This window comes from Sphaeramia orbicularis, chromosome 19 (assembly GCF_902148855.1).
Source record: "Sphaeramia orbicularis chromosome 19, fSphaOr1.1, whole genome shotgun sequence".
Taxonomy (NCBI): domain Eukaryota; kingdom Metazoa; phylum Chordata; class Actinopteri; order Kurtiformes; family Apogonidae; genus Sphaeramia; species Sphaeramia orbicularis.
This window is the reverse complement of record NC_043975.1, coordinates 9,679,670-9,706,080: the sequence shown is the minus strand read 5'-3', so window position 1 is coordinate 9,706,080 and position 26,411 is coordinate 9,679,670. Positions and strand designations below refer to the sequence as shown.

Genomic DNA, 26,411 nt, shown 5'->3' with positions numbered 1-26,411 from the left:
AATGAAGTTATATACCTTATTATTGCTATATATTTGATTTTGCCAGTTGGTGATCCATTTTGGATGAGTGGGAAACACAATAAATAACATGCTTTTTTTTTTTTTTTCCAGAAGTTCTACTAATATCCTCATTTTTTACAGAGCTGTAATGTTTTATTTCATCTCTTCCTTTTATGGGTCTGTTACAAAAATAATAAAAAGCTCAATAAATTGAGAAACAGTACATAATGTACAGTCGAGGAAAAAATTATTAGACCACCCTTGTTTTCTTCAATTTCTTGTTCATTTTAATGCCTGGTCCAACTAAAGGTACATATGTTTGGACAAATATAATGATAACAACAGAAATAGCTCATAACAGTTTAATTTCAGAGCTGATATCTGTCCATTTTCCATGTTTTTTAGATAATAACCAAAATCAATTCAGTTCTTACATCAATATCTATGGCACTGTACTGCCAAAAACAGTGCTTTTAGGCATTCCATGCTTTCTTTTCTGTCTGTTTTTGTCACGATACACACGAGTTGGTACTTGATGGCATAAGTACTGTTTTTGATGACTTTTGATGGTCTAATAATTTTTTCTGCGACTGTAAATGCAATAAGGCAAAATCTTAGTGCAAACAAAAAAACAGGCTGTAAATAAAATAAGATGCTCCATGTTCATATACTGAAAACACAAGGTTCTACATCTCCACAAAAATCACTTTTTATGTTGGCCGCGAGCAAAATGGCATGCAAAGTCGTATTTGTCTGTGCACATGTGACCGCAAATGTTGCACCGGAATGGATGTTCGTAGCCGTGGCAGCCCATGTGGATGGTGTAGAGGATGTTGTCCAAAAAGTGAATATCACAGTGCTGGCATTTGTATAAGACTTGCTGGTCCAGTGTGACCAGAGCCGGGGTGGGCGTGCTCGGCTGGCTGTTGCTCACACTCGCAGACAGGGTGTGGACGCTGTTGTCGAAGCTGAGGCCGGGAGCAGGACTGCAGCTCCCATGAACCGATGCGGGGGATGCTCTTTTAGCGGGCGATGTCTGCACGCCGTTCGAGCACATCGCCACCGGAGCGCCGGAGACCTGGTGTATGAGGATGGGTTTCTCGTCTTTTAGAGATTCGCTGTCGGGGGAGGCAGGAGTTTGAGAGTCAGGGGGGAGGTCAGAAATCTGCCCGGCCAGTGTAGACAACTGGTCCAGCGGGTTATTAAACATCAACCCGTTTGCGGTCCGACTACGACTGTCGTTCTCGTCCACCTTTGACTTGTACTCGGAGCTGTTCAAGTGGTGGTGGAGCTTGTGAGACAGGTCGTTCAGATAGTCCGACTTTGGCATCACCATGGAAGGGGGGTTGAAGTTGATGAGCAGCCGCCTGCCGAAGCCCAGAGAGCCCGTCCTCTTCTGCAGGGAGCTCAGCATCCTCTTATTGGAGAAGGGCGAGCGTGCGACCCTGGTGGGCACCAGCTTGTGGCGGCGGCGGCGGTGGTGCGACAGATTACTGCGATCGCTGCAGCGGAAGGCGCAGAGGTCGCACTTGTACGGTTTCTCTCCTGTGTGTGAACGCATGTGGGCTTCCAGGTGACGCTCGTACGCTGAAGCAAAGGGACACAGCTGGCAGCGGTGAGGCTTTTCCCCTGAGGAGCAAACAAAGAGAAAGACTTGTAAGAAAGCTTGAATTACATATATATATATATATATATATATATATATATATATATATATATATGTATACATATAATTATTTTTTTTTAACTGATTTTTTGACATACACACAAACAAATATCCAACTCGAAAAGCACTCGGAGAGCGCAGACCTCCGCCAAGGCAGATCAGTGCCCCCCCTCGATCACCACCAAATTTTAATAATTTGTTCCTTGAGCCAGTATGAACATTTCCTGAAATTTTCATCCAAATCCGTCCATAACTTTTTGGGTTATCTTGCACACGGACAGACAGACAGACAAACAGACAGACAAACCAACAACGGCAAAAACATAACCTCCTCGGTGGACATAACGAACACTGAGGAGATGTATAACATGTACAGTTTCATTGGCTTCACATCTCAAATTCATTTTTTATGGACTATGTCTATATGAGTAACAGTCAGTATCTTATTTTTAAAAAAACAGTTTTACCGGAAAACCTGCAAAAGCTACTTGTGTTTACTTCAGGAGATGAAAATCATAGAAGATTTGATTTTAAGCACCAAGTAGCTAGGACTACATTGAAATGAATGTGTATTTCAGTTGTTGGTGTAAAAATGTGGAATTCCCAACAACAGGATTTAAAAAGCTGTACAGATATTTATTGATTTAAAAAAAAAAAAAAAAAAATTACAAATGCAAAAAGAATTGTCATTATGTACTTGAAACTTAAACTGGATGTCAACGATCAATTGTTTTGAGCCTGTAAATTTGTGTTATTTTTTTGTTTGTTTTGTTGCTGTTACAATCAAAGTGTTGTTGGTGTAGGCTGTTGAAAATCAGTTGTAGGTGAAGGCTAACCATCTTTTCTTTTTCTTTTAGTTGTCCAATTAGGGGGCAGACAAAAATAAGAAATGTTTTCTTCTTGCTGCTCCTTTCCAGTCATGGAAGTGTTGATTTGAAAATGTAGTGTGCATTTATGCACAAATTCTGTTTTCCACTTTCATTAAAGGAACAAATAAATAAATAAAAAAAGAATTAAAAAAGAATTACATAACACATTTGTCATAGTCCATTCCTCACCTTCTCTTCAAGTACTGTATGCATATGAAGAATTAAAATAAAAACAAAGAGGGGAAGTGACGATAATTCCGGCATTGCCTGTATTAATAATGTCCATCTTTTGACAAAAACGTCTGTTTTCAGCTGTAGTCTTGCTGTGATCTTCATGATAAACACCTTTTTTACCCTGTTTCTCCACTGCATTATGCTAGGTGGCTGTGGTTTTAACCAGGCGAAGTAAGTTAGAATTATTGCTATGCCACACTGTAGTTTTTGTGGTGAACGGTGGTGTCACACTAAGAATGACAGATTCACTCATTCATTCATATTCTGAACTGCTTAATCCTGGAGTGGGACGTGGGGGTGCTGGAGCCTACGCCAGCTACCACTGGACGAAGGCGGGGTACACTTCGTCTCTTTACACATTCGTGGAAAAAATTATTAGATCACTCTTGTTTTCTTCAATTTCTTGTTGCTTGTTGCATCTCAGTGATGTACATGGTGTTGTTTAAGGTTTGATTTACTCATTTGATCTACTTTATGTTTGACTAGTTAATTTAACCTACATTAAGGCATCACTGTTGTGCTGAAACCATATATCTACAGTAAAGAAAAATTATTAGACCACCCTTGTTTTCTTCAATTTCTTGTTTATTTTACTGCCTGGTACAACTAATGGTACATTTGTTCGGACAGATATAATAACAACAAAAATAGCTCATAAGAGTTTAATTTCAGAGCTGATATCTAGCCATTTTCCATGTTTTCTTGATAAAAACCAAAATCACTTCAGTTCTTACATCAATAGCTATGGAATTGTACTGACAAAAACAGTGCTTTTAGGCATTCCATGTTTTTTTTCTGTCTGTTTTAGTCACATGATACACAGAGGCGTTAGTACTTGATTGAATAACCATTGTTTTTGATGACTTTTGATGGTCTAATAATTTTTTCCGCAACTGTATGTCATCGCAGGGAAACAACCATTCATTCACCACAGGGACAAACAATCATTCACTGTCAATTAAAGTAATGGTCAGTCTATCACACGTCTCTGGATGGTGGGAGGAAGCTGGAGTACCTGAAGAGAATCCACGCAGACATGGGGAGAACATGCAAACTCCACACAGAAAGCCCCTCCACCCCACCATCAGCTGGTGTTGGAGGGTTTTCACCGAAAGCCTCTCATCACTTTGGGGTCATGTATTCATTTGTCAATATAATGTTTTGCACATGTGTCATTCTGGGTGACACTGTGGTGCAGTGGTTAGCACTACAGCCTAACCACACTGTGCAGACGTGCAAAACATATAACGACAGTGAAAGGACAGCGTCTTATTACTGATTTAAACTTACTACTACATATGAGAGCATTTCAACATCATCTCTATTTTTATCTCTACAGTAAAGACGCATCTTTGGCCCACTTATCTTTTAATCTGTTATCTGTCATGACATTTCTTTTTGACGATGTTATGTTTCTGTTTACGATATATTCACCTGTACCTTTTTTATGGTCTTCACTTTTTACTTCATATCTCTATTCTATTCTTTAGTCTTTTTGTACTCTCCGCACACTAAATATAAACTACACTATGTGTTAGAAGCAGAATTCAATACCAGTGGATACATAACTCCAAAGTGATGAGAGGCTTTCGGTGAACTAAATAGGAAACTGTGGTTTTGTCCATCCTCCACTGAAAAGTTCTTGTGTCTCTTGCACTAACACAAACTACATGCTTATATAACTGTATAAAATTACTGTATGCCTGGTGTCTTTTGTCGGTTATGAATGTTTATATTTTCAGCATCTTTACGCAGTAGTCTGCTGTCTTTTAGTCAGACAAGGTGTCTTTTAGAGACGTAGAGATAGGTAGAAAATTGAGGAAATTTTTTTTTTTTTTTTAAATGGTTACAAGCATTCATTCGATGACCATGATGCTCATGTTTTGATGCATATACGAAAAACAGAAATGCAACTCTTTTTATCAGGTGACATGAATTTCTGTCTTGAACTAAGTAGTGTGACGCAAGATGGACAGATCTGTGTGTACTGTGGAATGTGCCTAGTGCATGGGTCGGCAACCTTTACAATCTAAAGAGCCATTTTAGCACAAAAATAGAAAAACAAAATTGTCTTGAGTCAATACATATCCCTATATGTTTTATCTGAAAGTGATGATTGTTTAAGAAGCTCTGTAGGATTAGTTTGTATGGAATATGTTGAGAATAAATCAAAGTTTTGATGCATTTACAAAACTACAAAGAAATTACAGAACTACGCTAAAGAAAATGCCATTATTGTGTTGTGCAGCAAAAATTTACTGCTATGTGAATGCTTTCTTTACAATGGAGACTACAGATGAATACCATCAGTGTCATAAAATGAAAAGTACTCTAATATTACTACTTTTACTGCTTCTATTTTTAGATTCATTTGGAGTATAGTCGACATTTTTACAGCTGCATAACATCAGATTGACTTTATGGTTCTGACAATAATAGCAAAATGTGTAAAAGAAAAAAAAATAAATAAATAAAAATAAAAGCCTTAGTGTTATTCATTTCCATACATTTTTTGACAAAGCCACATGGAGCCAATAGAAAAGGGCCCAAGAGCCAAATATGGCCCTGGAGCCACAGGTTGCCTATCCCTGGCCAAGCGTCTAATGTCCTGTCCTTTGCTGCTACCCATGTCTGCAAACTGAATTGACCCCTGGGATAAATAAAGTGATCTGAATCTGGAGATAACAACGCCTCCATAAATGATGGCTTGCACTGAATGTTAAATGAAAATGAATACGATGTCAACCACAGATTTGACATTTGCAGTCCCCAAATCTCAACCTAACTACTTTATCAAATATCTGAAGGTCTTGATTTGACTTCTGTGGACTATTTAATATTGGTGATCACTAAAAACACATCATCTTTGGCCTTGTGTTATTCTTGCTCTGTGTGGTGATGTGTGAATGAGAGTAACCGACCTGTGTGGATGCGGATGTGCTCTATTAAACGTGCCATGCCCTTGTTGGCGTAGCTGCAGTAGCTGCACTTGTATTTCCCATCGCAGGTCCTCTCCAGTCCGTCCATCTGCACATCCGCCCCGTCCTCCAGAGACAGGCTAACCTCCACGGACGGAGGGTCCAGACCATTCTGCTCAATGCTCTGTGAAACTGTAAAGAAACACGACTTAAGGGTTTTACCCACAGGTGTCAAACATGCGGCCTGGGGGCCAAATCCGGCCTGACAAAGGGTCCAATCCGGCCCACGGGATGAATTTGTGAAATGCAAAAATTACACTGAAGATATTGACAATCAATGGTATTAAAATCATTTTAATTCAGGTTCCACATACAGACACATAGAGTCCAATTAGATTTCAAGTGGGTCTGAACCAGTAAAATACTATTATAATAACCTATAAATAATGACAACCCCAAATTTTGTTTGTTTTTTTAGTGTAAAAAAGTAAAATTACATGAAAATGTTTACACTACCAAACTATACTTCTACAAAAAATGTGAATAATCTGAACAAATATGAAAAAACGGAAATGTCTTAAGAAAAGTAAATGCAATTTTACCAATATTCTGCCTGTTACTAAATGTTTTGTGAGATTGTAATGCACATGTGTAAATGATAAACTGATAAACCGAGGCATAATATAGTTGAAATTGCGCTTGTTTTTCTTAAGACAATTCAAGTTGTTAATGTTATTCAGATTTTTAAGGAAACTTTGTAGATGTAAACCTGATCATAATATAATTTTACTTTTTTCACTGTTATTATTTTACTGGTCTGGCCCACTGGAGATTAACCCTTTCATGCATGAATTATGAGAACTTTAATGGGTCAAAACACAGTGATGTCCAGTCAGAAAGCGAACTTTAATTGATTGCCATTCCAACATTTATTTCAGTATAAAGTAGCTCCTTGTTTTGGATGATCCCTTATGGTCCAACTAAAGCAAAAATGAATTTAAAAGTAAAAATGTGGGTCAAATTGTCTCTAAAATGTCCCGTCAGAGAGAATACCGTGTTTTGACCCTAATCAAGATATTTTTCCTGAGTGTTTTTATTCCTCTTTAGGCATGAAAAAAACAATGCAATTCAAAATTTTTTTTATGAACCTATTTATCATGGAGTTGCAAAAATATCCACTCAGCTGGACATCATGCGTTTAATTTTTGAAGCAAAGAAACATGTATTTACTGATATACTGAATGAAAACTGTGAAATATTTTTTTTAAATGCTGCTAATCTGATGTTTTGTCACATTTTAACATACTCTAATATTAGTTATTACTCACTTTAAGGAGATAATATGCAAAAAAAACCCCAAAAAACTACAGTCTAATAACAATAACAAGCAACTGATTTACACTCAAACATGTTAGCGCAGCTCAGGTTTATCAAGAACAGTAAAGTTACAGTAATGGTATGAACTGCAATGTATGGGATGATGCATTTAAGCATCCTCTGTGTTTGCTGATATGGAACTGAAGCAATAAAATCCATGAATATACAAGAGAACAGTTTTTAATAGCTGTCCACTGTAGTGACCACTATGCATGAAAGGGCTAAATTGGGCTGAATGTGGAACTGAACTAAAATGAGTTTGACACCCCTGGCATAAACAATTTGGAGTTGTCATTATTTATTGGCTATCATGCTATTATCTTACTGGTCCGGCCCACTTCGGAATAACCCTTTCATGTATACTGGTCACTACAGTGGACAGCTATTCTCCAGCTGTTCTCTTACATATTTATGGATTTTTTGTTTGTTTGTTTGTTTTTGCACATATCTTTATTAAAGTTTTAAGACACTACATATCTTTTCTGACATGAACTGGAAACATTGTGTAGATCTCCCCTGAGCATACTCTCACCCCCAGAACTACAAGCCCCCCCCTCAGTTTTCGCACAATTTATCTGTAAATACATGTTTCTTCATTTCAAAAATTAAATACAAGGTGTCCAGATGAATTGACATTTTTGCAACTTCATGTAAAATAGGTTCATAAGATCATTTTTATTATTATTATTATTATTATTATTATTATTATTAGTTGTAGTAGTAGTAGTAGTAGTAATAGTATGTCTTTTTTTAACTTTATTTTTTGTTTTTTATATTTTATTTATTTATTTACAGGGTGGGGAAGCAAAATTTACAGTGAACATTTAGCTGTTTTTTCTCAGCAGGCACTACGTCAATTGTTTTGAAACCAAACATATATTGATGCCATAATCATACCTAACACTATTGTCCATACCTTTTCAGAAACTTTTGCCCATATGAGTAATCAGGAAAGCAAACGTCAAAGAGTGTGTGATTTCCTGAATGCACTCGTCACACCAAAGGAGATTTCAAAAATAGTTGGAGTGTCCATAAAGACTGTTTATAATGGAAAGAAGAGAATGACTATGAGCAAAACTATTACGAGAAATTCTGGAAGTGGAGGAAGCAACAAAAACGTACCAAAACTTTTATTAAAGCTCTCAAATCCAAAGTCCTAAAGGATCCAACCAAATCCATGAGAAAAATGGCAATTGAACTTGAGGTAGACAACAAGACCGTTAGAAATGCAGTAAAATATGATTTGAAGTTAAAATCTTACACAAGAACACCAAAACACTTGTTGACAACAGCAACAAATCCAACTTTAGCAATTTTTGGGAATCATGTTTATGGCCGCCTTCTTGCCCAGATCTAAACCCTCTGGATTCTGTTATTTGGGGCGTTTTAGAACATGCTACCAATAGAACATCACACAGCAATGTCGACTTTGTTAAAGATACTATTAAAGAAGAATGGGAGAAGTTGTCACCCGAATATTTGAGGAACACTTGCACAAGTTTCAGGAAGCGTGTGAAGGCAGTTATTGAGAAAGAAACGAGGACACATAGAATAAAAACATTTTCTATGATGTCAGTTTTCTTGTGGCAAATAAATTCTCATGACTTTCAATAAACTAATTGGTCATACACTGTCTTTCAATCCCTGCCTCAAAATATTGTACATTTTGCTTCCCCACCCTGTATTTTTCATAAGAAAATTTTCAATTGCATTGTTTATTTCCTGCCTAAAGAGGAATAAAAACAGGAAAAAAATCTTGATTAAGGTTCTCATAATTCGTGTATGAAAGGGTTAAATTGGGCTGAATGTGGCCCCCGGAAGAAAATGAGTTTGACCCCCCTGGTTTTACCTAATCGTGTTGGCAAAAATATAAAGTGTTATTTATTTATTTATGAAATGTACCTGGTCCGCTGGCAGGAAAAGGCTCCGCTGCTTCTTTTTCTCCACAAACTGAGCCTGAAATCATGTTGACATGCTGGGTCTGCTGGGTCAGATATTCCTGAAATTCCTTTACAAAATCCACAGGCTCCGTCTTTATCTCTTCCATTTTTGCTTCTTTAATAATCAAACTCGGAGGATTAAAGCAGTCTGACTGTCTGTCTGCTTTCACTGTTATTGCTAACTAACCTAACGGAATAGGATGTAACCTAACGGGGTTTAATGCTAGCTTCTCAACATCGTAATTACGCTAGCAAACGAACAGTAACGTCGTTTACAATTAGAAACTACAACTATTTAATGCTACAATAACCTTGAGCGATACCCTAATATTCAGCTTCTAAATACTACTATTATTTTAAGAAAATAAACACGTAAAAGGGCATATTATTCGCCTTACAGCCATAGACTGTTGCCAGGTGAACATGAACGGTGACAGCTTCCGGTGTTGATCACGTGTTCAGCGCACGCAGTTGCTATCTTCATGACTATCGGACAAAACAGTTTCATTGGCTTCTCCCTAACAAATATCTGATTACCAGTAAAGTTAAAGAAATAGCCTTTAACCCTTTCATGCATGAATTATGAGAACCTTAATCAAGGTTTTTTTTTTCCTGTGTGTTTTTATTCCTCTTTAGGCATGAAAAAAAAACAATGTGATTGAATTTTTTTTTTTAATCAACCTGTTTTTCATGGAGTTACAAAAATGTCCACACAGCTACACCATGAATTTTATTCTTGAAGCAAAGAAACATGTATTTAAAACCCAAAATCATAAAGTGATATGAAAACAGTGAAATGAAACCATGTTTAATGCAGCTAATCTGATGTTTTCTCACATTTTAACATATTCTAATACTAGTTATTACTCACTTCATGGAGATAATATGCAAAAACTAAATATTAACAATTGATTTCCACTCAAGAACCAATCAAGAACAGCAAAGTTACAATAATGGTATGAATTGCAGTTTATGGGATGATGCATAAGTGTCCACTGTGTTGGTTTACATGGAACTAAAACAACAAAACCCATGAATATACAATTGTAAAGCTGTAGAGTAACTGTCCACTGTAGTGACCACTATGCATGAAAGGGTTAAACTTATACATAAATTCTATCCAGCTAAATCTTACATAAAAAATAGATTTAAGAAAGATATTGATATAAAATATAGCTTTTGTAATGTATGTCCTGAAACTGTTGTTCATTTATTTTGGCACTGCCCTACTGTTAAAACTTTTTGGCAAAAACTTTGTGATTTTATTCGTAATATTGAAAGACATTTTATGTTGTATTGGAGGAATGTATTGTTTGGTGTATCTGAAAATAGCTTGCTCAAAAGTGAACCATTATACCTGATAAATCTTTTAATTTTACTTTCGAAATTCCATATTCACTGTTGTAAATACTCAGGAAAAAAAACATGCTTTACTGCATTTTAGAATAACTTTAAACAATACATTCTCTCTATTAAGTACTCTAAAAAGCAAAAGGCAATAAGGACTGTTGAAATCTGTGCTTCCCTTGATGTATTCATCTGAACTTTAAACTTTAACACCCCTGGTATGAATTTGCATGCTTCTTTTTTTTTTTTTTTTTTCCTATCTCTCCTGTCCTCTTTTTCTTCACTCCTTTCTTTCTATACATGATTATAAGTAAGCACTTATAAAATATTGTTTATTGCTAATACTTTTCATATGTATATTTGATATGTAGAGAATAAGCTATTTTTGTAACAAATGTGCTGTTCTTAAAAAAAAAAAAAAAAAAATTTCATATGCTGACTCTGAAGTTGGACAAATTTGTTTTTCTGGCCAAAACAAAGTAAACAACAGCAATATACGGGGTTTATTAAAAAAAAAAAAATGTTGTGTCTATTCCAAATGTGATATCTTATTGGAATAATTGATTTCCAAACCTAAAATGGAAGAAAATCTGGTGTTTACCCTCTAAATATTTAATAATAAACAAGATAAAAGAAGTTTCTTTCAAATTAATTCATCGTTTCTATCCTTCCAAACTATTCCTACAAAGATAGAATAATTAAAAAAAAAGATATCAGTGTAGATTGCTCATTTTGTAATCAATCAGAAGAAAATGTACATCATCTGTTTTGGTCCTGTCCCTTTTCAAATATTTTCTGGCAAGATGTCTGTTTTTTTATTTTATCAAAATATAATTTCTGATTTTTCTTTTACTTATTAAAAAAATATTGTTTGGTATATACTCATATCCTGCTAACAAATCAGATCAACATTACACAATCAATTTAATTATATTTTTGGCAAAATACCACATTCACAAATGTAAATTCTCAAATGTCAAACCTTCTTTTTTAATTTTTAAAATTGAGCTTACCCAATATATTTCAAACATTCAATACTCTAAAAATAGAAAAGCTATCAAAACCAGTGATTTATGCAACAGATTTGAACTTTGTGTAATTTGATTTTTTTGTTTTGTTTTGTTTGTTTGTTTGGTTACATGGTTTGTCCCCAGGCTATGTTCTGTTCTGTTCATGTCTTGTTAGTATGTTAATATTGCATTGTACTTGTCATGTCATTATTGTACTTTATACAACATTAAATAAATATGTTGAAGAGAGAGAAAAAAAAAAAAACATTTTCATATATATAACCAGAGCTTTGATATTTCTATGTAACCGTTGTATACTACAGTTTTAGACTCAAAATAAAATATAATAAATTTGGCAAACCCAGTTGTCATATGATATTAAAATAGTATTTATTTAAACATGAAAGATACAATGTTGAGTACATTGTAAGTTTGTTTCAGGTTTATGGTGAACATAATAACGAATATTATACTTCTTTCTAGGTTTTTATGTAAATTTCATAACATTATTAAACCAGTGGTCATTTATCTATGGATGTCTATTGATCTAACTATACATTTCCGTAAAACTGTTATTTCTGAGGCGAACAGGAGGCACCCGAAGGCAACATCACCTCCCTGCACGCGCACGTATGTAAACAGTTTTGTAACACACCATGGCTGCTCCTTTGGTCAGGATTTTATCTAAGGTGAGGCGAAACACAGCCACTACACACACTCTTATTTTGATGTTTTATGTATTAGTTTTACCTTGCGTTATTCATTTTTCTGTAAGTTAATCGTGAATCGATGAAATGCGTCACCTTGCTAGCATGGCTCCTTTAGCTAACACAGACAGCTAATGCTAAGCTAACTGTCAAAGCAGGTTGAAGTTTCTTTTATTTATTTGAGCTGCTTTTCTGAACTCTGTTACCTGGCATTTATGTTAAACTATTGCTGCATAATTAAATATCTTACAGCCGTTTAGATATACTAATAGGAAAATAAAATACTGTCTAATTCAGATATGTATAGATTGTGTCTGTGGTGGTGATCTGAAATAAAATCAAATTTGAATGCTTATCAGTCAAGTTAGTAATAAAAACTTGCACATCTCTTATTTTCTCTCTTATTTTTTTTATTGGCACAAAGCAAATTTACAGAACAAGAATGGGATAAACATTACAAAAGAGAAATATAGAAATACATTTGAGACATGGTGGAATGATTAAACACAACTATTACAACTATCAGAAACAAACAAACAAACAAAAAATAGTAATAATAATAATTTTTAGACATTTGAGGTGTAATGAAAATATTGAAGTAGAAAGAAAAATTTAAAAAAACTAAATCAGACTGGACAACAGAGCACAAAGGACTAGGCAAGATATAATTAAAACAGCAAGGATTTAGATAAACTAAATTAAAGTTTTCTGGCTTTTTTTTTTTTTTTTTTTTTTTTTTTTTTTTTTACATATTTTCAGTATACTTAAGAGATTTGTAATATTTAATACAATCATATAAAAACAAGTTAAAGGAGGGGTTCATATTTTTCCACTTACAAGAATGAATATGATATTTACCCATAATAATAATTAGGTTAACTATATCTTTGACATTAACTTCAAATGAATCCATAAAATAAATAATATCACATAAAGAAAAAGATGGAATATTTTCAATTTTTAGGGACAACCAATCGTGAATATCAGCCCAAAAAGAAATACTGTGTGAACAATTAAAAAACAAATGATCAATGGTTTTGGCTTCAGATGAACAGAAAACACAGAGATCCACATCAAAATTAAATCTTTTATGCAAAAAATCATTAACAGGGTAAATTGAACATGCAATTTTGAAATGAGTTTCTTTAACTTTGGGAGCAACAGGACACCAAAGATAAAAAGAAAAACATTTTTCCCTCAGGGTGGTTTCTATGTTTCATAGAGTAACAGTGTTAAAGTCCCCAAAGTTTTTATGTTTAACTCTTATTTTCTCTTTGATATATCCTGCACATGCTTTTGCATTTCCTGTATTACTTCAATATCATGCAGAAGTCCACCTTTAGTTATTTTTGCAGGGCTGAAATGAGAATTCATTTGATTAATTAGTAATTTTAATTTTTTTTTTTTTTTTTGAGAAAAGTGAAATTCCCTACATAACCGGCACCATCTGATATTAAAATGCTTAAAAAAGCAATTCACACCAATTTTTCAGACAAAATGATTTTTGTAATGATAAAAGGGTGTGTAAAAGGTCATAAAACTATATTGAAAATAGAAATATATGATTGAGATTTCAAATTATAGCAATAAGTTATGTTATTATTCATTCTTAGAGAACTTTCCGAGGGACTGAATTTAGTTCATATAAAAAGTTCCGTAATTTCCTTGAAAATCCTTTTTTAGCAAAAATTTTAATGGATTTAGAAACTTAAGATGTTATACTATTGAACTACAAAAAGTTTGAAATCATTATCTCAATTCTAATTTTTTTTATTCAAAGTCAATAGGCGCGTGACTTGACCCATATTTATTTCTCATTACCTTTCCTTCACTTACAATAAGAAAGTACAGGAAAAATGTACACAGCCTTAAAAGACACACAAAAACTGAACTAAATGGGTTATAAAGGTTAAAGTTACTCTTTACTGTGACCCCTTGAGCCCATGACAAGAAGTAGTATAAACAATTAGAGACATCTGACATGTGTTGAATGAAATCTGTTTTAAAACATCAGAAAATTAATGTAATAAATCGCATGTTGTCTAAACAAAATGGTTAAAGACATGTTAAGCACTTTGGTTTTGGAGGCTATTTTGTAAGAGGATGATGATTTCACAAGAGATGATCATATTTGGCATCTAATTTGATGTGATTCAATATTTGACAGCAGCAAAAACACTGTAAATTAAACCAAATAATGTGAAATGGTAAATTCTGTCAGATGATATATTTACTGATGAAACAGCCCGATGTTAAATTGAGAAAAATTAAATAAGGGAAGCAAAATGAAAATTTGTGTAAGATGTGACAATATATGATAGTGGTACTTTTGAGAGAGATGTCAGTCATGTATTAAACAAGTAATAATATTATTACTTAATAATTTAGTGAAAAAATCCTATTATGATTATTGTGGGCAGTAATTTGAGTCTGCTTGCTTTGTTATCAAGGAAAATGAACAGGCATTTTCCTTTGTATTTACTCACTTCAAACTTAAACAAGGATAAATACACAACCTGGAAAAAGGCAGCAACCTTTATTTTCTACGTTTTATCCTGTACATTTCTCATCTCAGAGTTACTGAACCCAAAATATCACTGAACACTAGAGTTTGTGCGTATTTTCTTTCCTATTTATGCAGTTAAATCGGTCAAAATCATTCTAAATCTGCACCATTATATCACAGCCTTTTACGATTACATAACAGCACCGTCTGACATTGTGAACATGATAGTGATGTAATTACCCCTGCAGCCCTAACAGCTGTAAAAACCTACAGTTAGAAGAATGTTATTACTATTTTCAGTTTATTAAAGTTATTATGGGTTTTATTTTATGTCTTCATTTCTTAGGTAAAATTAATGAGTAAAATCTGTCGATGTCTTATATAAATATGGATCAAAGATTCATCAGCTATTCATTAATGGCAGAAATGCTATTCATACATTCCAAATAACCCAAAATTATGAGAAAATGAACATCAGTAAGTGAATATTAGACTGATAAAAGAAAGTTAATTAAACATGAGCTGCCACAGGCTGATAAAACAGCCGAGAACCACCAGACATTTAGCAGCACACCGTTTCCAGTTTCTGTGCTGATACACTGGTCTACAAGGAAAATGCTTCCAGAATAAAAGTAATGAAATTTTACCACGTGAGAGTCACTGATAAAGAAAAATCACGTAAAAAATGCTGGTTGGCTGAACTTTCCAAGATACAGCCTTGGGTCAAAATGTGAAATTCAAGAATTAACAAGAGAATGGGTTTGACTCAAAAGGAATATTTGTCTCAGAGCTACAAGATCTACTTTAAAACACTGTCTGCACATTAGAATACATTCACTTTACAGGTTCTATTTAGTGGAAGATTTATAAAACTATTATATAAATGTACATAAACCAATATATATGCGTAATAACACTTAATCATATACCTTGAAAACATCAGCAAACCGGCACTTTTGTCATTTATTTTCCAATTAATCTTATTAAAATACGTAACATTTAGCACATTTAATCTCTGAAGCAAATCATTTCTAAAAAAAATTGTAGACCAGTGATATCTGTATGTATTTTTGTCCTGTGTCCAGACTTGCCGACAGATTTCCCGACCATGGGGAGTGTGCCAGGCTGGATGGAGGAGCCGGTCCACCAGCTCTGCTGCAGATATGGTGTCAGAGCAGAGTGGAGCCATGGGCATCTCCTTTCCCCCTCTGCAGACATTTTCAGAGGAGGAGAGTATGATGAGGGAGGCAGGTGAGCTAGAAAACTGCTGATGTTTGTCTAAAATGTAAAATTCATTAAATCTGTAAAAACTATAGGGTGTTTTTTTTTTTTCGCAGTTAAGAAATATGCACAGGAACGAATTGCTCCTTTTGTGTCGAAGATGGATGAGAATTCAGCCATGGATGAAGAAGTCCTCAAATCCCTCTTTGAACAGGGTGTATGTGCAGTTCTAAAGCAGCACATATGTGACTAATACAAATATATCTGATGTCTTTGTAATAACTGACTGTCCTTCATAGCTCATGGGTATTGAGATCGACCCAGAATACGGCGGCACAGGCTCCACATTCTTCTCCTCCATCCTTGTCATCGAGGAGTTGGCGAAGGTGGACCCGTCTGTATCAGTGCTCTGTGATATTCAAAACACACTGATCAACACACTGATTTCCAACCTGGGAACGCCGGCGCAGAAGGAGCAGTACCTCACCAGACTGTCCACTGACATGGTGAGAATGAGCATCAGCAAGTTTTAAAAACTGTCTCATAGTTGATTCGAATGTTATGATGCTTTTGTGATAAAGATCTGAAGAAGGAAACAGCTATGGTTTTATTTTATGCAAGTTATTTCACATCTTCATCAGCACATCTTGACAAAAGGATCGTTTGATTTTACAAACACCAGAGCTAAAAAAGATTTTAAACTGAATTGAAACTCAGTTATTAGTTCATTTGATAAATTGAAAGTTTTATTTCTTTTTTACTTTGGGTTCAAGGTTAACTCTATTTATTATCTCTGTAGGGAAGTTCAGATTTTGCGTTGTACCCTAATGCACACATTGTACCTAGCATTAGCGGTGAGGAAAAAACTGAAAAAACTGAAATCCTGCTTGTTGGCCCAAAAGCAAAAAGGGAAATGCTGATGAGTAGGATGGGCAAACTCACTTCCTGGATCAAACCAGAAGTGACAAGTCTGGGAGTCATTATAGACTCAGACTTAAACTTTAAGTCCCACATAAAGAAAGTCACTAAAACGTCATTCTTCCACCTCAGAAACATAGCCAAAGTAATGCCGGTTATAAATCAAAAGGATGCTGAAAAACTGGTCCATGCTTTTATCTCCAGCAGACTGGACTACTGTAATGCACTCCTTACAGGTCTCCCAAAAAGCACCACAGACAGACTTCAGCTGATTCAGAACTCTGCAGCTAGGTTATTAACCAAAACCAAGAAGAGAGAGCACATTACTCAAGTGTTGGTTTCCCTGCACTGGCTACCGGTAACCTACAGAATTGATTTTAAGATACTACTCCTCACGTATAAAGCTCTAAATGGAACCAGACCAAGTTACATTGCAAACTCACTGATCAGTTATGTACAAACTAGAACACAGAGGTCATCAAACGCAGGGTTACTAGCGACTCCCAGAAATATTACAAAGAAAATGGGGGACGCAGCCTTTACTAACTATGCACCAAAGTTATGGAATACAATTCCAAAAGACATTAGAGAAGCCAGTTCACTGAATATATTTAAAACCAAATTAAAAACATTTTTATTCTCATCAGCCTTTGAAAGGAGATAAAAATGGGGTCACAATTCAGGAACCAGGAAAGTGCGGTTTTTATTTTTATTTTATTTTATTGTATTTCTGTTTTTATTTTTTGTTTTATTGTATTTCAAATTTCATCTTATTTCTTGCACTTCAAAAATTCTATGCATAATCAAATATTTTAATGTGCGCTGTTTTTATATTTATTTTTATTTTATTCTATTTCTCTCAAATTTCATTTTATTTCTTGATGTATAATCAAATCTTAATGTATTTTAATATTGTATTTTTTCAATCAATGTGAAGCACTTTGGGCTACAATTTCTGTATGGAAGGTGCTATACAAATAAAGTTTATTATTATTATTATTATTATTATTAGCATTAGCATTAGCACTTAGCATGATAGGAGGAGTGAGCTGCCTTTGAGGCACTTGGGGACCAACTCCAGATCTTTATCTGTATCATGGTCAAGGCATTAATAGGAGACTTATCTTATGTGTATATGGTTTTGATGGCAGGGGAAACTTGGAGAGAACAGGCAAACTCTACAGAGAAATTCCCCAATTCAAGTGGGAATCGAAGTGTGAATCACAACACTGCATTGTCCATGGCATTCTGGTTTTGTAGCATAATACACAAATACATGTTACTTTACTATTTACTCATCAATCACATATCTAACTTTCTCATGGCAACAAAAATGTGACTAAAGTGGGAAATCATAACAATATAATTTTAGATGTTGCAGTTGGTGCAGAAATTTTTGGCTTTGTAGTATGACCAAAACATAACGTGACCGCACTTGAAAACCCTCGGCCTTCAGTCCATGTCAAAGTTTTTGCATGGATGGACGGACGGACGATGAACTGATGACAGTACCCTGTGGTGAGGATCGAGGGTAAAATTTTTAAAAAAGAAATAATTTCTATAGTCACTAATAAAATAAAAATAAAACCCACTGTCAAACAGTAGGTAGTAGGAACTGTCTAAAGCATCATGGGTGGAAGTTTGATTGGGACTGAGCATTTTTATTTCTTCATTCATCCACTGATGAAGGCAACACAAGAAATTTCCTTAACCCTGGAAAGGTGGACATGATGAAACATTATAATGTTGGCTTTCTCTGCCTTTATTTGTGTATGTGCCTGTTATCTTTCATACAGCAGATCTTTTTATGCTCTATGTCTCACCTCACAGATCGGGAGCTTCTGTCTCTCTGAAGCCGAGTCGGGGAGCGATGCTTTCGCCCTAAAGACTCGCGCTGATAAACACAAGGATTATTATATCATCAACGGATCGAAGATGTGGATCAGTAACGCAGAGCATGCAGGTGTATTTCTGGTCATGGCCAATGTCGACCCTTCTGCGGTGAGTTATCACCTATCTTTCATAATGAGTCTGTGTTTCCTCTGTAATTTTATTACAGCTGTGGTGCCTTGGGTAATAAGTCTAGCTTTGTTTTGTATCTTTTACACTTTACATCTCAGTTATGTTCAAAATTAAGGTCTCTATGTATATATATATATATAACATTAAATTTAAACTGCAGTGTCCATTCATTTGTAGCAGTGATTGTTTCCTTGTTGTGGTGCACACAAGGGCTTGTAAAAAGTAGAAAATACAGAGCATTTGTTTGTGTCAAAGCACCAAACTATAAGAATTACTAGGGATACTAGAGATTTTGTTTCCTTCTTTGGTTGTAAGCCAGACAAGTGACCATCAAATAACCAAAAAACTGATTGAATTATTACACAAAGATGTATTTCACTTGTACAGGGGGCTGGCCAAGGGACCGTTAACATCACCTTTTGAAGACTTATATATTTTGAAATTACGTCTAGTGTCCAGCACAACTTTTGTTCTTTAGAAAACTGCTTTAAAAATACTTTAATGTAATTATATTCAGCTTAAATTTATGTTTGCATTCTTTGTCTGTCGGTACAATTCAAAGCATAACTGTGATTCTCTTCTACTGGACCTGTATCATACTTATGATAAGTGTAAGGTCAATTTAAAAACCTTTTGATACTCTGTTTACAGTGGTTACAAATATCTAATAAACTGAGATAAATATATGTTAAAATGTGTTAAATTAGTTTATTAAGGTATTTGACTTTGACTTATGTATATACTAATAAATATGCTGAATAAACAATTGAAACTTGAAATTCTTCTCCCTTGTCTTATCGAAACAGCCAAACTCTTGCTATTTTATACCCTTATATATTGAAAAAATACAAACTGTGTACCGTTTCGCAAAATAAACCCCCTAGAAGACTAACAGTAAGGATTTGACAGTTTTGTAAAAAATTGGAACTGCACTTTAAGGCGGGTTTTAAAAAAACGGTCAAAAACAGATGTTAATTTTCTGTCCATCCGTTACAGACAGATTCAGAAAATTAGGTTAAAACATTTTTTTCAATCACACATCTAAAAGTGCTCATTATTCCCTGCAAAATGAGGTATCATTCATCTTTCTACCATAAATAGTTGTGAAAGGTATAAGTGTCATGAGATAACTTTTGTTGATTGATTGATTTGGCGCTATATAAATAAAATTTGATCGATGATTGATTGATTGAAAGGGCAAACAAAAATGTAGTAAGGCTGTCCATCTGTTACCGCTTGGCCAGCCCCTACAGGTAAATGTAACCTATTACTGAAATGAATGGTTTGGATTTTACACATGAAACGTATTAAAACATGTCTAGTCTTATAACATCACAATAAAAATAGTCCACTGGAGTAGAGACAGATGAAGGTGTTTGATCAGCTGTAACATGTTACTGTTCTGTTACAGGGATACAGAGGCATCACATGCTTCATCGTGGACGGAGACACAGAAGGACTGGAAATCTGCAAAAAGGAAAACAAACTTGGCCTTCGAGCGTCCTCCACATGTCCACTCAACTTTGACAATGTTAAGGTGCGTCCAGACACAGTGTACTGCATATTACTGACCTTGTGTAATGTAATTGATATTTACCACTTGTACTCTTTCATTGTAGGTGCCAGAGAAGAACATTCTGGGACAGATCGGCCATGGGTATAAGTATGCCATCGGGATGTTGAATGAGGGTAGGATTGGCATTGCTGCACAGGTGATTTTTCTTTTTTTTGACAATGTGTACATTGAAAAAAGGGAGGTGTGTGTATTTAAAGATGACAGTGTTGTGTTTCTGTCTCAGATGCTGGGGTTGGCACAGGGATGCTTTGACCACGCTATTCCTTACACCAGACAGAGGGTGCAGTTTGGGAAACGAATCTTTGACTTCCAGGTAAAAATCTGACAGGTACATTCTCCCATCACTCAGCAGCAGATGTGTTTTTAATCATTTCATCCCCACGGTTTCTGTCTGGATTCCAGGGCATGCAGCACCAGATAGCTCATGTAGCAACACAGATTGAAGCTGCTCGGCTGCTAACATACAACGCTGCCCGTCTGAAGGAGGCGGGAAGACCTTTCATCAAAGAGGCGTGCATGGCTAAATACTTTGCAGCAGAGGTGAGCTTGTACATCCACAGTTTTGGTCTTATTTCTGCACTTCCTTGTTACTAAATTATTTTAAAAAGCAATGTGGTTGTAATTCTTGAACTGATTTCCACCTGTATTGAAACACAAATGTACATTCCAGTATTTAAGCATGTATTTTTTTTGTTAAAGTATTAGGCTACATTAAGACTGCAGGCAAATGTGGCCCAAATCCGATTTTTTTTTTTGCCCATATGTGACCTGTATCTGATCTGTTAAACACAGTTTGAACAGCACAAATCTTATTTTTACAAATCTGACCCAGGCCACTTTCATATGCGGTCCTAAATCCGATATGTATCTGAAATTTTGCAATGCAACTTCACTCTGAATAGCCAGGTCGCATTTATGTGACCTTTACCTCATTGAAATGCGACAATTCTGCGTCCCAGGAGTGTTACTTCCGTAAACACAATGCGTTCATAGGGGAATGTTTCAACCCCTATCCATTGCAACTCTGTTTCAAGGGGTAGTGCCAAGTGCAAGGGCCAAGGGGGAGGGTCAAAGGAGGAACTGGGATTGGGCCAATGTGAAGGGACCTACTTGGATTCTAACAGGGTTTCTGCGGGGTTTTAAAAAGTCTTAAAAGTTTTGAATTTACAAATCTGCATTTAATACTTTAAAAAAGTCTTTAAAAGGCATTAAATTTAATATAGTCAGTCTTCTGTTATATTACCATAAACTTGTTTGCTGTATTGTATTTAAATGTGTCTGTTAAATGTCCAATTTGCAAAGAAAGTAGCGTTAGTTGACTCATTTCCACCTGTTTCAACCCGACAAGTTATACTGAAATTAGGAACCAATTACTGATAACTTTGCAGCCCCCGGTGAGAAATGATCACAGAACATTCAGCCCAACATACATGCGGTCGTTAGTCAGAACATTTAGTTCTGTGAACAGTATGTCTGTAATATTCAATCTCTGCTGATGAAAATAAATACATTTTCCTAAATTCTCGGAGTCACACATTTTTGCCAGTATGACAGTGAAATAGGCTGTGAAATGGGTGTTAAATTCTGTTCTAAGTAGCAAGGTTATTATCGTTAACGAACACTAACGAAATGATGAAAAGTAGAATTGAAAAAATATTTTCGTTAACTGAAATAAATAAAAACTATAATTAAAAGAATAAAATGATAACTAACTGAAATTGTATTGTGTGCTTACCAAATTAACTAAAACGAATAAAAATTATGGATAAAATTCCCTTCGTTTTTGTCCTTTTCAATGTCGGATTGATACGGAGGTGATTTATTTCACTCGCTTGCTACCGGCGCCATGCGACACTTCACGGTCCATCACTTGTCGTCACTTGTGGTTTACAGTCGTCTTCTCGTCCTCACTCTACCTGGAAACATGGAGAGTAAAGTTGGGAGAAAGCAGCAGAGTCCTGTCTGGGATTTATTTGAATACGATGGCGAAGAAGACAAAAGATACCACAAAACTAAAATTAATACTAAGAATAAACTAAAATTAAGCATTTTGGAAAAAAATGAAAACTAATAAAAACTAGCAAACCTGCTCTAAAAACGAATTAAAACTAACTGAATCAGAGAAAAAAATAGTCAAAACTAAATAAAACTAAACTATAATGAAAAATCCAAAACTATTGTAACCTTGCTAAGTAGTCTTAAAAAGTCTTAAATTTAACTTGTAGGAACCCGTAGGGACCCTGTCTAAAGAAAGCACATAAACACCGGTTTTTCTGAGCTTGTGAAAAGGCAACTTTTTGGGTGAAAATGTGACTTTTTGGGTGAAAATGTGACTTTTTGGGTTTCTCGCACAGGACACGGCAATTCCTGCATTCAATGATCTTATCGATTATGGTGCATTAAAGCGACCATGTCATCTAAGTGAGCTAAACCTGAGGCCCTTTCTTTAAAGCTGAGTAATTGTGTGTCTGTTAAAGTATCTATTGTGTCTTTGTCTTCCTCAGGTTGCAACACTAACCACATCTAAATGCATCGAGTGGATGGGCGGGGTAGGCTTCACCAAAGACTACCCCATAGAGAAATACTACAGAGACTGTAAAATAGGTGAGCAGGGCTGGACCGAACACCGGATCTATACCTGTGTTTGCACTGTTCAGTGTTTGTGTTTTTTATTAGAGCGTTTTAGCAACAATGTGGAAAGGGCACATGGTATCAGAGCCGGAGGAAGGTCGGGTGTAGCCGTCTGTGATTGGGCGCAAAGTGGGGTGGGGAGGAGGGCCGATAGCAGGGCCCGTAATCCGACACTTCGGGAATTCCCCCGAGCTGAGAGCGTCATTATACAACTACATGGCCGAGGAAGCTGTTAGGGCACAATGTCACTTGGCCTTTCATCAGCTCCATTCCTCCCAGGACACTGAGCTGCTAGTTATTCCACCGTCTACTGATACTGAAAGATGCACTTCATGTTTGTCAGGGTTTTTGTGGGGTTTTAAAAAGTCTTAAAAGTCTTGAATTTACAAATCTGCATTTAATAGCTTAAAAAAGTCTTTTAAAAGTATTAAATTTGATATGGTAGGTCTCAAGTTATGTTGCCATAAATTTGTTGGTTGTATTGTGTTTAAATGTGTCTGTTAAATGTCCAAACTGCAAAGAAAGTAACGTTAGTCGACTCAGTTCCAACCCGTCAATTTATACTGAAGTTAGGAATGAATTATTGCTAACTTTTTCAGCCTCCGGTGAGAAATGATCACAGAACTTTCAGCCCAACACACACACACTGGAAAAAATCAAAATCTTACAAAGTGTATTTTTCTGATTTCTAGTCAAAATATCTCCTCACACTTAAAATAAGATATAGTCACCTAAAGAGTAACTTTTCAGTGAGATATAAGAACTTATTTTTAAATTGAGTTTTTTTTTTTGCTTAATTCAAGATTTTTTTTTTTTTTTTTGCTTAATTCAAGATTTTTTTTTGCTTAATTCAAGCAAAAAAATCTGCCAACGGAACAAGTGAAAATGATCTTGGTAATATTTCTTGAAATAAGATTTTCAAGATCTATTGTCTGAAAATAAGTTCTTATATCTCGCTGAAAAGTTACTCTTGAGGTGATTATGTCTTATTTAAAGTGTGATAAGATATCTTGACTAGAAATAAGAAAAATACACTTGGTAAGATTTAGATTTTCGCAGTGTATTGTGTTTAAATGTGTCTGTTAAATGTCCAAACTGCAAAGAACGTAACATTAGTTAACTCAGTTCCAACCCGACAATTTATACGGAAGTTAGGAACCAGTTATCGCTAACTTTTTCAGCCTTCGGTGAGAAACGATCACAGAACATTCAGCCCAACAGTCACGTGCATGACACCCAAGAAAGCTGACTTTTGGAATTTTAAGGATGGCTTGCAAGCAAAAAGTAAGCATGAGGAAGTACAAATTAGGATGCAAACAATTAATCGACTATCAATTAATTGTCGATAAGAAGTTGCTTGATTAAATTATTCATTGTCGGTTAAGTGCCCTTCTCCACGGCAGGATTTGTGGTGTCAACAGTAGGAGGTGCCACTGCCCAATCTAGGCTTTATTGCTGCGACACCGTGGCTGGGATAGCCAGTCATTGAACCGGATCATGGCGTTGATGAGTTAGAATCACTTTAGGGACATGACAGAGCATCGCATCTCCGCTGAAATCTCGCTCTATCATGTCAGATAGTGATGCAAAGTCAGAAATGCCCATTTATTGTAAACTGCCCCTCTTCAGATCCTTTTATTTTATGTAATTTCTCTGCAGAATTTCTTTAGTGCTACTCCGTAAATGTCATTGCCTGTACTGTATCCAGTGGGACAATAAATCAATCATTAAGGAATGACATGCTTTTTTCACGAAGTATATAAACAGTATTTAGCTTTTATTCTTATAGACCCTGTCGAAAGAGAAATTCAGGTTCTCAGGAAAATCGCCACTTATCAATTAATAGTTAATCGATCGATAAGGTCAACCAACTAATGATTAATGTATTAGTTGATAATTTGCATCCCTAGTACAATATTAATAATGCCTGGTTGGAGAAAAGATCATTCTCAACCTGATTCATACGAGTTTTCCTAAATTCTAGGAGTCATGAATTTTTGCCAGTATGACCATGAAATAGGCTGTGAAATGGGCATTAAATTCTGTTCTTAGTCTTAAAAAGTCTTAAATTTAACTTGTAGAAACCTGTTGGAACCCTGGTTTGTTTAGCACAGCTGTAATTCGCTCTCATTTCTTGTTTGGTTTTGTCTCCTTGTGCAGGTACCATTTATGAAGGTACGACGAATATCCAGCTGAGCACCATGGCTAAGTTCATCGATAAGGAGTATGATCACTGAACTGGACTCATTCTGCACTGCGTGACCTGACACTCCATGGATGATTGTAGTGAAGCGATACTGTACTGCTGTAGATCTTCTGGTAAAGGCTTAGTTTGGAGTTTTTGATGCGCTTTATGAGGTATTTCTCCATAGTCAGTGTCATTCTTCAGTTTGGAGAAGCAGACCAGGTGACGCCCAAGCAAATTACACTCTATCTTCCAATTTCATCTTGTTTCCAGGTTTTGATTTTATTGTTTTACCATGTTAGCTCATGTTCAGACTAATACACTGCAAAAATCGAAATCTTACCAAGTGTATTTTTCTCATTTCTAGTCAAATATCTCATCACACTTAAAATAAGACAATCACCTAAAGAGAAACTTGTGAGATATAAGAACTTAGTTTTAGAAAATAGATCTTGAAAATCTTATTTCAAGAAATCTTACCAAGATAATTTTCACTTGTTTCATTGGCAGATTTTTTTGCTTGAATTCAGAAAAAAAAATCTTGAATTTAAAAAAAAAAAAAAAATCTTGAATTAAGCAAAACTAATCTTGAATTAAGCAAAAAAAAATCTTGAATTAAGCAAAAAAAAAAAATCTTGAATTAAGCCAAAAAATCTTGAATTAAGTAAAAAAAATCTTGAATTAAGAAAAAACAAAAAGTCTTGAATAAAGCAAAAAAATCTTGAATTAAGCAAAACAAATCTTGAATTAAGCAAAAAAAAATTAATTAAGCAAACAAATCTTGAATTAAGACAAAAAATCTTGAATTAAGCAAAAACAAAAAATCTTGATTAAAGCAAAAAAAAAAAAAAAAAATCCGCCAATGGAACAAGTGAAAATTATCTTGGTAAGATTTCTTGAAATAAGATTTTCAAGATCTATTGTTTAAAAATACGTTTTTATATCTCACTGAAAAGTTCCTCTTTAGGTGATTATGTCTTATTTTAAGTGTGATGAGATATTTTGACTAGAAATAAGAAAAATACACTTGGTAAGATTTAGATTTTTGCACTTTAAAGCAACCGTTTGAGGCAACACAACAGTAATTCCTGTATTTTCTACAAGATAAGATTCAACTTTTACCCAATTGAGTCAGATTACTTTAAGGAGAACGATAGAACAGCTTCAGTTCTGCTTTGAGGATATTCCAAACATAGCGCACACTTAAACTAATGCTGTTTTTTCGTAGCCAGGCTGTAATATAGTGCCCTCATTCACAGCACATCATTCCCTGACTGCCATGTC

At 35.1% G+C, this 26,411-nt stretch overlaps 2 protein-coding genes across 2 annotated transcripts; one reads left to right on the top strand and one right to left on the bottom strand.

Annotated features, from left to right (window-relative positions):
- Positions 1-395: 395 nt before the first annotated feature.
- LOC115410778 (zinc finger protein Pegasus) lies at positions 396-9,432 on the bottom strand. Its single transcript, XM_030122572.1, has 3 exons — positions 8,967-9,432; positions 5,691-5,879; positions 396-1,629 (listed from the first exon to the last, which is right to left on the bottom strand). Exons 1-3 carry the CDS (start codon positions 9,109-9,111, stop codon positions 704-706), a joined length of 1,260 nt encoding a protein of 419 aa, XP_029978432.1. The 5' UTR covers positions 9,112-9,432; the 3' UTR covers positions 396-703.
- Positions 9,433-11,960: 2,528 nt separating this feature from the next.
- acadsb (acyl-CoA dehydrogenase short/branched chain) lies at positions 11,961-25,383 on the top strand. The gene is made up of 11 exons (XM_030122388.1): positions 11,961-12,050; positions 15,660-15,825; positions 15,912-16,012; positions 16,095-16,301; positions 18,544-18,714; positions 20,147-20,272; positions 20,355-20,447; positions 20,535-20,624; positions 20,714-20,851; positions 22,816-22,915; positions 25,103-25,383. The coding sequence occupies exons 1-11, from the start codon at positions 12,018-12,020 to the stop codon at positions 25,177-25,179; spliced, it is 1,302 nt and encodes a 433-aa protein (XP_029978248.1). The 5' UTR covers positions 11,961-12,017; the 3' UTR covers positions 25,180-25,383.
- Positions 25,384-26,411: the final 1,028 nt, after the last annotated feature.